This window comes from Motacilla alba, chromosome 2 (assembly GCF_015832195.1).
Source record: "Motacilla alba alba isolate MOTALB_02 chromosome 2, Motacilla_alba_V1.0_pri, whole genome shotgun sequence".
NCBI lineage: Eukaryota > Metazoa > Chordata > Aves > Passeriformes > Motacillidae > Motacilla > Motacilla alba.
In genome coordinates, this window is record NC_052017.1 from 42,471,243 (window position 1) to 42,483,614 (window position 12,372).

Here is a 12,372-nt window from a genome sequence, read left to right on the forward strand (position 1 = left end):
CAATAAAAGTCATGATTACTTCCTTAGTGCTCAAAATTTTTCTGGAATGCTTATTCAAGAAGTTCTTGTTTGTGATGTAGTAATCCAATCAAAATGTACAGCCAGCTGTTTTTTCTTGTAGTAGGTAGAGAACTATTTTAAATAAAAGAAGTTCTTCCTCAGGAATTTTAACTAGGAGGTTTTGCAAAGTCAATTTAGCATCCAAACCTGCAAAGTAATTGTATCTGTGGTCTCTCTCAGAGTGAGACTGCTGATGATTTTAACTTGTTCTTGTGCCACTTTCAGTGTTGAATATCTTTTCAGCTTTCTGGTTAGTTGTCTCAGCTAAATTAATTCCTTACTACAAATTAAGCCAACACAGTTAATTGCTTCATTTTTATTCCAGTAAAGAAAGATGGAAGAAGTTTCAAAAATATCCTGTAAAATTTGAGTTTGTTATTTGGCTGAGTCTGAAACATCGTGGAGCATACATAAATTAAATAAGAGTCTCACAGTTATAACTTTATTTAGATGTCTCACACAAGTTAACACTGCAAACTCCTTAAGTTTGGTATGAATATTTTGTGGGAAAATGAATTCCATAAATGTTTGCAATGTTGTGTATCATTTTTGCAGGCAAAGGGAAGAGAAAAACAATGTAAATTTGGAAGGCAAGGTGACTGATATTTATGTAGCACTGATATTTATGTAGCACTGATATTTATGTACTCTTAATTAAAGAGTTATGAAGTTTCTTTAAAAATCCTAAAGTCTAAGATCAGTCTTCTGTAATTATTTTTTAATCATGGTTATTCTTTCTGGTTTTTCAATCCACTGTTCATGTTATAAAATGATGTAAAAAAGCAAAAAATCACAGTACAAACATATATGGTGGTTGAAATCAGACTTACAAGGTTATCAGCGTGATAGATCAAATACTAGTAATTAATTTTTGAATATATTTGGATTTTGAAGGTGCTGCAGCTGGGAAAAGATTTGAAAGCTAAAAGAAGGAAAAGCAGAATTTAAATCCTGATGGAAATCTAAAATTTAAATAGCTGTTTTTCTTATTAAGCATCCTTAGCAGTTAGTTGTTTTAGAAATTGTTATAGTAATTAAAATTTATTATTCTTATTATTCTTGCTAACCATTCATATGCAGGGTGAACACTTCTTTCTTTGCTCAGACAGACAAGTGGACTAATACTAATTGGCTTTTTTTTTCCTTATTGCTACAGGGTGTACATGGTGAGAGTGGATTTGATGGCACTGATGGAGAGCAGGTAAACATTACTTTAAATGTGCAATGCTATTAAAGACATCAACCTCAGGGTTCAAAGGTGCAGATTTTGTGCCTTGAATGGGCCTTAATGCTGAATAAAAGATCTGTTGTTGGCAGTTTGGAATTGTGTATCTGATTGAAGCTGGATTCTGCCAGAAAAAAACTTGAGAACCTGATTTAGCAGAAAGAGCAAATATTAATTTTTTTTTCTCCCCTTTCTGAGTCTAGGGAGAACGTGGATTTCCTGGACCTTCTGGAGAGAAAGGCAGCAGAGGGAAATTGGTGAAGTACCACTTAGAGTAATGTTTAGATTTTATGGAAACATCTTTCCAAAATATAATGCTGTCTGTAATGACTGTGAGTTGTTTTTAATAGCTGCCTGTTCTCTAATATGCTGTCATTCCTGCTCTAAATCAGTGTAGCTCCACCGACTTCAGCAGATCTGGCCCTCTCTTGCCACAGATACTATTTATACTTGTACCTGAATTGTTTGTGCTCTTTTTATGAATTTAGGGCAGAAAAGGCCCCAGAGGAGAACCAGGTGAACGAGGAGAATCTGGTCTAAGAGGAGATCATGTAAGTGCATTCCTTTATTTTTATTATATTTCACTGATTTGCACCTCAATTTTGTGATGGAGATGTCTGAAATATTTGAATATTTGAAGAGTTTTTCACAGTCCTAGAAAATGCAGTACTCTGCAAGAAGAATGGCATATTCTAGGAGTCCTGAACTCTTTAGATGTAGATGGACTGATGTGTTTTGATGTGTTGCTTGGAAGCAGGTGTTTAAGCCTCAGGACTCCTGCTTGTTTATGATTTTTTGTTTTGTTTGGTTTTTTTTTGGTTTTCAGCATAGGCAACATAACTCCTTTTGGAGCTGCTTATCTTAGAATTGTAGAATGGCTTGGGCTGAAAGGGACCTTAAAGATCAACTAGTTAGTTCCACACCCCCTGCCATGGGCAGGGACACCTCACGCTAGACCATACAGTCTGGTGAAAAGACCAGGACTAGGTCAGTCTTCCCTGTTTGTTCCCACCCTACAGAGGAATTCTGGATCACTTAAAAGCCCTGTGCACTGACTCTTGGTTAGCAATTTATAATGATGCAAAGCCAAGTTACTTCTTTATATTCACATTTTTTCTTTGCATGTTCCAGAGACCTACATAAATGCATTCCCTGGACTAAAATTCCAGTGCAGACATTACAATTCATGTCTTGAAAAGACACAACTTTGTGTTTTCACATATATTTCAAAGATTTTGTTCCAAACAGTCATATATTGTGCTGACTACTGTATTTAAAGCTTATATTGAAAGAAAAAAAAGATTTAAGGTGACATGGTAATTTGCCTCTTTGAGAGATCAGGATTTCACCTGATCTAGCATTAAGTGGCTAAATGGAACTCCATTCTAGTGTAAGCCCCAAATGTAACTCATGAGTTACGATGGTAACTCAATTAACTATATCAAGTCAACCAGAACAGTTTCACATTTTCAGTTTAATTTGTTGTCCATTAGTAATTTTGCTTTTAATCCCTGTGGAAAAGAACTTGGTGGACTTTGCAGAACTTCCTATATTGAGGTCTTACAAGCATCATCATTTAAAATAGCCTTTTTATTCTTTGCTCTCTGCAATTACAAATCTAATTAATTCTATTTCTGTATCCTTCGGCTGTAGTCAAAGTAATAAAGGTATGGTAACAGAAAATGCTGAGGTTTCTATTGATCTTTTTCAGGGAGATCCTGGAGCTAACAATAATGTTACTGGCCCTAAGGGTGAAAAAGGAAACCTAGCATCACAGGTGAGCAAATTGTTCTATTTTGTGGAGAAAGGATTTGCATAATGGCTAATTTCTACTGGCTGGCCAGTGGCCAAGGAGGTTTTTGTTTGTCTGCAACACAGAAAGCTTTAGGAACTGCTTGATACAAGAAAAAAAGAAAAAAATTAGAAAGGTTTACAAAGACTATGGAAATGTAGAGCTAATGGAAAACATGGACTTAGTATAAATATCTTATTCTTCCACAAGTTTACATCAGTAGCCTGAAAGGCTTCCAGTAATGGGTTGTAAGGATACTGTTAAAAATTGTGCAGGGAAAAATGCACGGGGTATCAACAGGCTATACTCATTTTGTTATGGAACCGCTATTGCCTCAGGGTGTGGGTAAACTCCATTTTGATCTGTAAATAGAATATAAGAGTTGGGATATATGCTTATAATGGTATTCGAGTTTTTAACAGGTGTTTTAGCAAAACTGTGAGGAAAGAAGCATGACAGAAAAGCATGGCTTGCATTATCATTACAATTTGTTTGGAAGGAGTAAAAAAAGCTGATAAGTAGTTGGACAGTAGCAAAAAATGGTGCTGAATGAAAGCTTAAGAGGATGGCAAACATGTGGGAAAAATCCACTTCAGATTCAGAAGTTTCTCTCTGAACAAGTAGGATTGAATGCATACGTGTATGTCTATGCAGAGTGTGCTGAAAGCAGTAGAAAAACTCAGAGGGTTACTTTTGGAAGAATAGTTGGGTTTTGATGATGCTTTGGAAGCAAATCTCTTTTTAACTACTCCAACTGAAAGGCTGAAGTCAACAAAAATGATTTCACAGAAGCCTTGACTTGGTATAGGCTGTTAGTAACTGGAAACCCAAAACAGACATGATCTGTCTGGTTTATAATTTTTGAGTATAAATGATTTGTAAAAAGCAAGAATCAACAGTAGTATGACACAACTGATTACAATGAAAATATTTAGAAGAAGAAACAAGGAAGGAATGTATAAAGAAAAATGTGCATGTACAAGAAAAAGGAAAGAGTGTTTAAAGAGCTTGGTCATTACTTTGTTTTGCAGGGAGACCCAGGCCCACAAGGACTCCAAGGAGAGCAGGGTGATGCCGGCCTAGATGTAAGAATAGCAATCAATATGGGGTGGAAATAACTGATAAAAAACACAGTGGGGCTCCCACCAAGAAAACCCATTTTTGTTTTCTTCCTTTTATCCCACCCTTTAAACTCCTGCAAAGAGAGAGAAGAAAAATCTTCTAAAGTTTTCAAAGAGAAACACATTTGGCTTCAAATCTGGTAACTTATAGATATTGCAATGTGTTTTCTTTTCTTTAAAATCAGGAATTTGCAGTCCTGTTAATTCCAGGTCTGATTCATGTGAAGTAACAAACCTTAAACTCAATTTCTTTTTCAATGAGCCGTAAATGCTTCAAGATTCCACCCTAGATTAATCTATCTCTTCTTTCTGCCCATGACTACAAGTTTTCTATGTCTGTTCAAGCATATAGATAATCTCACTGGCAGCTTAGCTGCTCTTTTGTAGTTCACTGGAGACTGGAAATTGTGAAGGCCCCTCTTCTAGTCTGTCAGAATTGTACCTAATGCCAAAAGTCTGGCATGATCACTCCTCAACCAGGCTGCAAAAACATCCTAAAGGCCTCCTTAGGTTTATGAGGTTTAGCAGTAGCATTCACTAGAGCTGCTGAGCAGTGTGCAGCAGGAAGTGGTGCAAACCTCTGGGCTCACAGGGGGAGAAGAGGGCTTTTGTTCTCTTTATTTTAGTCAAAGGGCAGTTGACTGGGAAGATGTTTTCCAGAATTTTGTTAGATGTCTTCTCTCTGCACTCATTAAGGATCTAAAATATTTTTTCTTTTTGGAAAGACTTACTTGTGTATGAATTTCTGTCCCAAATCTACCTTTTTCTCATTTTTTTTAACCCTAAATCTTTCTGTGGAAATAATCTCTGCTTTCTTCAAGCTATATTTGGTTTTATTGTATGTATAATGTGTTTTATATTAAACTGCTGTTCCACATATTGCTCAGTATTCTGAATGTAATCTCTCACACCATTCCTTCCTAGGGTGCAGCAGGTCGAAGAGGCCCTCCAGGTATAAAGGTGAGTGGCTGGCACTGCTGCTACCTATCTATATGCAGCTACATGTCCAGCCTGAGTGTTTGCTCCTCTTAAGTGAAAAATTTCATTGGGAGCCAAGACACAAGTGTTTAACAATCAAAAGTCTATTTCAAGGCAGCCTTTGCATCTCAGGTGGATGTAGTAGAGACTCTCCTGACTTGAAGGATTTAGAATTGGAAGGGATAAAAGGACAGTCAAAATAAAAGGACAGTAACTTTTACTATTAGGGCAAGTATGGGAATGTAGCTAGAGAAAAGTCTGTCACTAAAGATGACAGGAGAGAGAAGTCAGGCTGCAAAGTCTGACAGTTTATTCCTCCTTTGCTGCATGCATAGAGAGGTATGCTTGATACACATGTGCAGCACAGATAAAACTAGGGCAAGTTCTACACAATGCTTTGCTCAAAATGAACAGTGTTAACTGCAGCTCTGACAATTCGCTCAAACATATAACATAATCAAGAGTTTGGAAATAATTTCCCAAGTCAATATCTAGAGGAACATAGAATATACAGAATAGGTCAAACCCACTGCATGCTGACTGATCATTCTGGGAAGATGCTATGGTAGAAAAATCTGTCATGTAATTGAGAGATGACAAAATCTCTCTCATTGTTAGGTGTTAGCCCTATTTTTCCTAGGTTTATACCCCACAGAGTCACAATGAAAGAAAACTTTCTTTAGGTGTACTTAGTAAAGACATCACTGCAATTCTCTTAAATGATGACTCAGATGATGTTCTTGGAAAAGAAAACCAGTTTGTCCCAGGGTATGAATTACAAAATACAGTTATCGAGGCAAAACTAAACTCAGCTATATTCAAGGGTGGGTTAGTGCAAAGTAAAAATGAAATTCTAGGTATTCTTAAGTATAGGTTACATGATCATTCTAGAAAACCTTGCTTTAGCACAAGTGGTTCACATTTGAGCCAATCTCTCTGCCAAGTTGCTAACACAGATAAGCAAGATGATATATGCCATGATACAGCATTTCCCTCTTAGTGCATATGAACCCAAGGAAACATTACAATTTTATCTCCAACATTGTCAGTACCAGCAGGGTGGAATATATCTTGAAGTTCTGCTGTGTGTTTGAGTCTGGTGAATGGGTAAAGTTGCAGCTTCTGAATGAAAGTGCCAACCAGCATTTTGAGTAGGTCAGGTGTAAAATGTTAATAAATAATAGCAAGAATCACCTTAGTGATGCAATATAGAACATAAATTTCAGTGAAGGAAAAGGACTGTCTTTTATGGCAATAACATTTCTTCAGCAGCAGAGTGTTTGATTTGTCTCTGATTTCAGGGCTTCCTGTCCCTCTCCTGTTGCGAGGTTTTTCTATACCTTTATTACTTTTTTCCGTGTGTGGCAGCCAGGTAACGCAGGCGTTTTACATTTAGAATGATTCAAATTAATATTTCTCTGGGAAATGTCAATCAGAAGGGAGAGTCCTGCAAGTTCCCTAAACTACGGTCTGGTCGCTTCCCAGGTTTTTGCAATACACATGTATGCTGTGTGCCAAAACCCTTGTCGCCACCTGATTTCGGAAAGCCCCAATTTGGATTTCACTTTGAGAATCCAAAATTTTCACTGAGGCATTGCAGATTGGAATAGACTGGAAGATTTTAATACTGTCTGGCAGCAGAGAGACAGCACCATATTTGGCTATTGCCAGGATCAGCATAACTTGAAAGAATGTGAGCATTTTGCAGTTGTTTCTTATTTCTATCTCAGAAATTCTTTATAGGGTTTATGAAGACATTTTGGATTAAAATATTGAAGAATATTCATCAAGTCTGCCTTTTAATTATTCCAGTCCTTGCTTGATCAGTCAGAAATCCATTTCTTGGGTAATTATGAAATTTTGTGCTTTTTTATTTTCTTTTCCCTCTTGGATTGCAGCTGATATCTCATGAATGTTTGCATTATTCTGTAACCTACCAACAGAAAGAAATAGTCCAACTAAGCTATGGTTGGTAAGAGTACCAAAACTGGAGTCAGTAGAAATGGATCTGTACCATATCTTGTTTGTACTAACAAGCACAAGAACCTTATGCAGTTAGAAAATAAGAATGTTCAACATGTTTAGTAAATTCACAGAGTACAGAGTTAGTTGAACCTTTTCAACTAATTGAACCTTAGCTGAGACAACCCTCTTCATCTCCATGGAAGCCCCCTCAGCCAGTGATGCAGCCATGCTTTTGTGAAATGGCAGGGAACAAGAGAAATTACTGAAACTCACAGCAACAATGAACTTTCAAACTGTTTTCATTCAAGTACTTGATGATCAGCTTTGACTTCTAAAAGCATATAAAAAACCAATTGTCTGGGTCAGTGAGAATGGAAAGGTAGGTACCAATTAATGATCAAATGCAGGTAATGTAGATATCACTGAAAAGCTGTAAAAAGTGAATGGCAAAGAGAATTGCACACTTCTGTCTTCAACATCCTTGGAGAAGCAAGATGGAGCAGTAAATCCTGCAATATAACAGTGGCATTCATCCTTGGGTGAGACTGTGGATATTATGTCCTTCCACTGAGGTCTGTTGCATGGCAGGATGTTACAAAGCTGCCACAGGGCATAGCTCTATCAGCAGAAGTTATGAGAGCTTCATTGTGAAGCTCTCCTGGTGTCTCTGGGCCAGGAAGCAGATCTATTTAGTCTTGATGTTTGTGCGGTCTTCTGAAAGGCCCTTCTGTGGACCACAGTATCCTGCTTTGTAAGGAAATTAGATATGGCCAGTCCCTCTGGACGAGGGAGGTTTTGTGCTGAAATGGGATAAAGAAGAATCCCTCTTTCAGGTGGGTAAGAGGGATATTGGTGGTGACGTACTCAGAGATGAATAATCAAGTTAGAGACAGTGAGCCAGAATTCACCCACCTAACTCAAAAGGACTTGTTTTAGGTTCAGCTGTTAATAAAAGGCACTGAAATAACACCCTCATCAACAAAGTAATAATCTTATCTTGCAGTCAGCATGAACACACTGCTGTTCACCATATCCTAAAAAGGACTCCTCCCAGGACTTGCAGTTCCAATTTTCTGTGCCTTTCTGTGCTAAAAGGAGGCTATATTTTTCAAATAGTTAAAATAACATAAAGAAGCTCAGCTAGCCATTCCTAACAGTCAGAAGTAGTCAGCAAGCAAAATGAATAGAAGGTGTGATGTGTTATCAGAGAGGTGTTTGCCACAGACAAGAACAACACTGCAATCTGTGTGATGGAAGTAAAGAAAAATAGTGAAGAGAAAAAGGAGATTCACTTAGAGGAAGGCAAGAGAGAGAGGGAAAGGCAGGGGAGAAAAAAGGACAACCACTTTTCTGAGTTTTGATTCAAAGTAAATTTAAGTAGCTGAAAACTTTAAATTAGTTTTGAATTTTAGTAGAATGTGCCTAAGATATGTATCCATTTTTATTATAGTCAAAATTATTTTTGTGGAAATCTATTTCTACTTGATTTTTTTTAACATCTGTCAATATCATATACTTGCTGATGTTCCATTTTAAACTGTTCTTACTCTGGCTATAAATTAACATTCTTTTTTGCTTTTGGCTTTTTTTTTTTTTTTCTGTTGTTATCTTTTGTTTCATTCACATGGTGCAGAATGAAATTTCAGCCTTTAAATTCATTTTTCCTCAGAAGATTCTTTCCAGAACCATCTGTTTCCCAAGAATCTTCAGACATATGTTTATGATTTCTCCAGTAAAACAAGGTCTGCAAGACCTTTAATATCTTGATGCTAATTGTCACCATTTTACTCAATCCAGAAGACAGTGAGTATTTCTTACGGACATCAGCTAAACTGACTCATCCTCAGATGGCAGCTTTATGGAGATGGGAGCAGGAAAATTTTTTTACCATCACCAAGACAGATTTGATTTGCCTCACTGAATAACCAGAGGGAAAGATAGGGAGTAAAAAGGGGTCTAATTCTAGTGTGTATATGAAGTCATGATTTCCCCCCCCCCCCCAGAGCCATTCCCCATGGATAAGGGGAAAGAGGATCTGGCCTTGTGGCCTGACTTTATGACTTCTGGTCTCCACAGTGGACAAAGGTAATGCACAAATATTGCTGAGACATGGTGTAAATGTATTCAGCAAAATAAAATTGACCTCTTCTGCTGCAGCTTTTATATTAATCATACCCCCCAAAAAACCAAAGAAAAGCTATGTTGTTATGATATTTCATGAAAATCCTTTTGCCAGGATTTTCTTCTCCTGAAAAGCTGAGGAGCTTCAGAAAAGAAATGTAAACATAACTATTTGCTGCCGTGGAATGCAACAGGTGCATTGGTGATTGGTCCGTGGTAGGTGTTTCTACTTAATAACCAATCAAGGATACAGCTGGGTCAGACTTTCTGGTCAGTCACGAGCCTTTGCTATTATTTTTTTTAATTTCTGTCTAGCTTTCTGATGAATCCTTTCTCTTTATTCTTTTAGTATAGCTTTAATATAGCATTTTAATATAATATATATCATAATATGAGAAATCAGCCTTCTGAAACATGGAATCAAGATTCTCGTCTCTTCCCTCGTCCTGGGACCCCTGCAAATCTCACAACAAAGCTACTCCTCTGCTTTTTATTTGAGTTTTCTTCAACAGGAATTTGAAGCTGTTTGAAAACTGTTAGAGAGCATTGAAAAGCATTCTGTCAACTGATACTCGGTGCAGATACTAGATTATTATCTTCTGATGTACAAATGAGAGATACTAATTTGTCTGTGTTCACTGTTGTTTTCTTGTTTTGTTTTTTTTTTTTTTCTGGCAGGGTGAGCAAGGAGAGCTGGGAGAAACAGGTTACTCAGGAGAAACTGGTCTTCCAGGGCCACAGGTAACTAATAGAACTTCTGAGTTGTTTTTATGTTAGTTATGGAGAAAATACATTTTCTGCCTTAATGTTTTATTTGTGTTTTGGAAAGCTTTGCTAACTTCAACTAATGAATATTATGAGTGCGATTCCTTCTTGGCAAATCTTTTCTGTAAGCCTAAGGAATTAAATATGACAAGTTACACAGGTGTAACTTTTAATGAAATTAAAAGGGGAGCATGAGTAGCAAAAATAAGTAATTTAGCCAACACATCTCCAACTTATGTGATATTATCAAGCAGATATTGTCAAAATGAATTCATTAGAAATTGCCAACAATAAATACGTAAAACCTATTGCACTGACAAAACCAGTGAGAAAAGCCTTGTGTATAAAAAATTTGCTAGGTGGAGTAATTTTGAAGAGAATTATTGTGGTAGACTTCTTATAGTAGCTTTGAGTATAAAGATGCTCTTAGATGCTTCTAACTTTTAAAGATGTTTAAGTTTAAAGATGCTTTTAACTTACATTTTAGGATGGAGAAAGCATGCCTGGTTGATAGTAGGCTGCTTATGATTCCCATGGTATCCTTAGACACCTCAGTGGGTCTCTGAATCAGACTGTCAGGCCATCTCAGGTGCTTCAAACAGGCAAATCCTTATAACAAAACAACAAGGAGTTTCACCTGTAAAATAAGGCTTGTGAAACACGCACTGGGATTCTGGTCATTGCAGCGATATGATTGTCATTGAAGGGCTGTTAACGTTGAACTGACTTTTTGTTTCTATGTCTTCTTTACATCAGGGCCCAAGAGGACCACAGGGGATCAGAGGACCTCCTGGACCACAAGGCATGCCAGGCCCTCTGGTTAGCTTTAAGTAATATATTCCATCTGTACCCTTTAGGGCTTCTCATTATCGGTGTTGATGTTGTTCTTATAAAGAGTTTTCAAAAAGCTTATAAAAAGTAGAAACAGGGCTTTTTGGTGTAATACTTAAGGAAACTGATTTGCAGTCTCATATGGTAAAACAACAGCCTTGAAAATAAATTTAAGTGTGTGAATAGCAAGTGCTAGGGTGTGATGAGGTTGTAACTATTGAGCTGCTGAACTGTCTGCAGACTTCTCACTTTTGTGATGCTGTTGATTTTGGGGATTCTTGTTCTGGAATTACACCACTGTAACTCAGGACTGAATGTCCTATGCTGTCAGCCTTGGTCATATGTTTCAGTCAAGTAATGATGGTCATGCTTACATAACCAAGTATGTGTGTACATTAATATTTTTTGTGCACATATGCACATATTCACTAGGCATCTATGTAGATAGAAAATAATGTTTATGTCATACTTGATAACATTTTGAGAATTTCATGGCAGTTGTACAGATGCCAGGAAATAAGAATGATAGCTTGACCAGTAACTCTTACTTGTGGTCCTCAAAAGACCAATATTTTTATTGTCTGTAATTTCAAGTGGCAATGAATCCTTGAGTGCAGTGAGCCCTTGAATTTTTCATTGTGCACCTTTTAACTGATAATTCTTATTACAGGGTAGTCTGGGGATGCCCGGTTCACCTGGCTCTGTTGGAAACTTAGGTGTAAGAGGAGCTAAGGTAAAGATTTTACAAGTCTCTGATTGCAGCAATCTAATGGTGTCATTCATTCAAGACTGACCAAAGCAGCATGGACTAACAAAGAGTTAGTTCAGTGCTGTGAAACGTGCGCAGAATGTAAAGTTTTTAAGATATTTTTCACTTGCATGGCAAGACAAGTGATGTGCTTAGGGTAATCTTACACATGTCAGAGCTATACTAAGAAGTTTTTAGTGTTGCCATGATCACTGTTGTTAACTGCTCTTGTGGTAATGGTTCTGAATGGGACCTGCCTTCTCACAAAATAGAGCAGAAATAAGGCAGTGCTGACCCTTGTGATTTTTTAATGATTTCTAGAGTCTGTCCAATCCACTGAAAATAGATTCACTGACCAGTGAATCATAGAATATCTCATCTTGGAAGGGATCCATGAGGATCAAGTCCAACTCCCTGCTTTTTGCAGGACTACCTAAAACTAAACCATAAAGAGGACAATTCAGATGCTGCTTGAAGTCTGACCGGCTTTGTGCCATGACCACTTTTCTAGGTAGCCTGTTCCAGTGACCAACACTGGATCAGTGACTTCACTCTTAGGTGAAGAACTTTTTCCTAACGTCCAATCTGACCTTCTCAGTTCAAAGAAGCATAGCTGCTTATTTTAACCTTGTTTTTCTAAAGATTCCAAACCAGTCCAAAGAACTTTTGCTGTTATGATGTCAATTTTGGAGGAATGCACATGTTGAGAAGAACTGAATAAACATGAAGGCAAACAGAAAGGCTTATGCTAACAGGTTGCTGACAC

General features: G+C 37.3%; 1 protein-coding gene across 1 annotated transcript in view; it reads left to right on the plus strand.

Annotated features, from left to right (window-relative positions):
• Positions 1–12,372, plus strand: part of COL6A6 (collagen type VI alpha 6 chain) — a 46,009-nt gene that overhangs the window by 16,556 nt on the left and 17,081 nt on the right. The window contains exons 10-18 of the mRNA XM_038126895.1: positions 1,217–1,261; positions 1,489–1,542; positions 1,774–1,836; positions 2,997–3,062; positions 4,109–4,162; positions 5,123–5,158; positions 9,941–10,003; positions 10,784–10,846; positions 11,529–11,591. Coding sequence (XP_037982823.1) covers positions 1,217–1,261; positions 1,489–1,542; positions 1,774–1,836; positions 2,997–3,062; positions 4,109–4,162; positions 5,123–5,158; positions 9,941–10,003; positions 10,784–10,846; positions 11,529–11,591 — 507 coding nt within the window. The remainder of the gene's footprint in view (positions 1–1,216; positions 1,262–1,488; positions 1,543–1,773; positions 1,837–2,996; positions 3,063–4,108; positions 4,163–5,122; positions 5,159–9,940; positions 10,004–10,783; positions 10,847–11,528; positions 11,592–12,372) is intronic.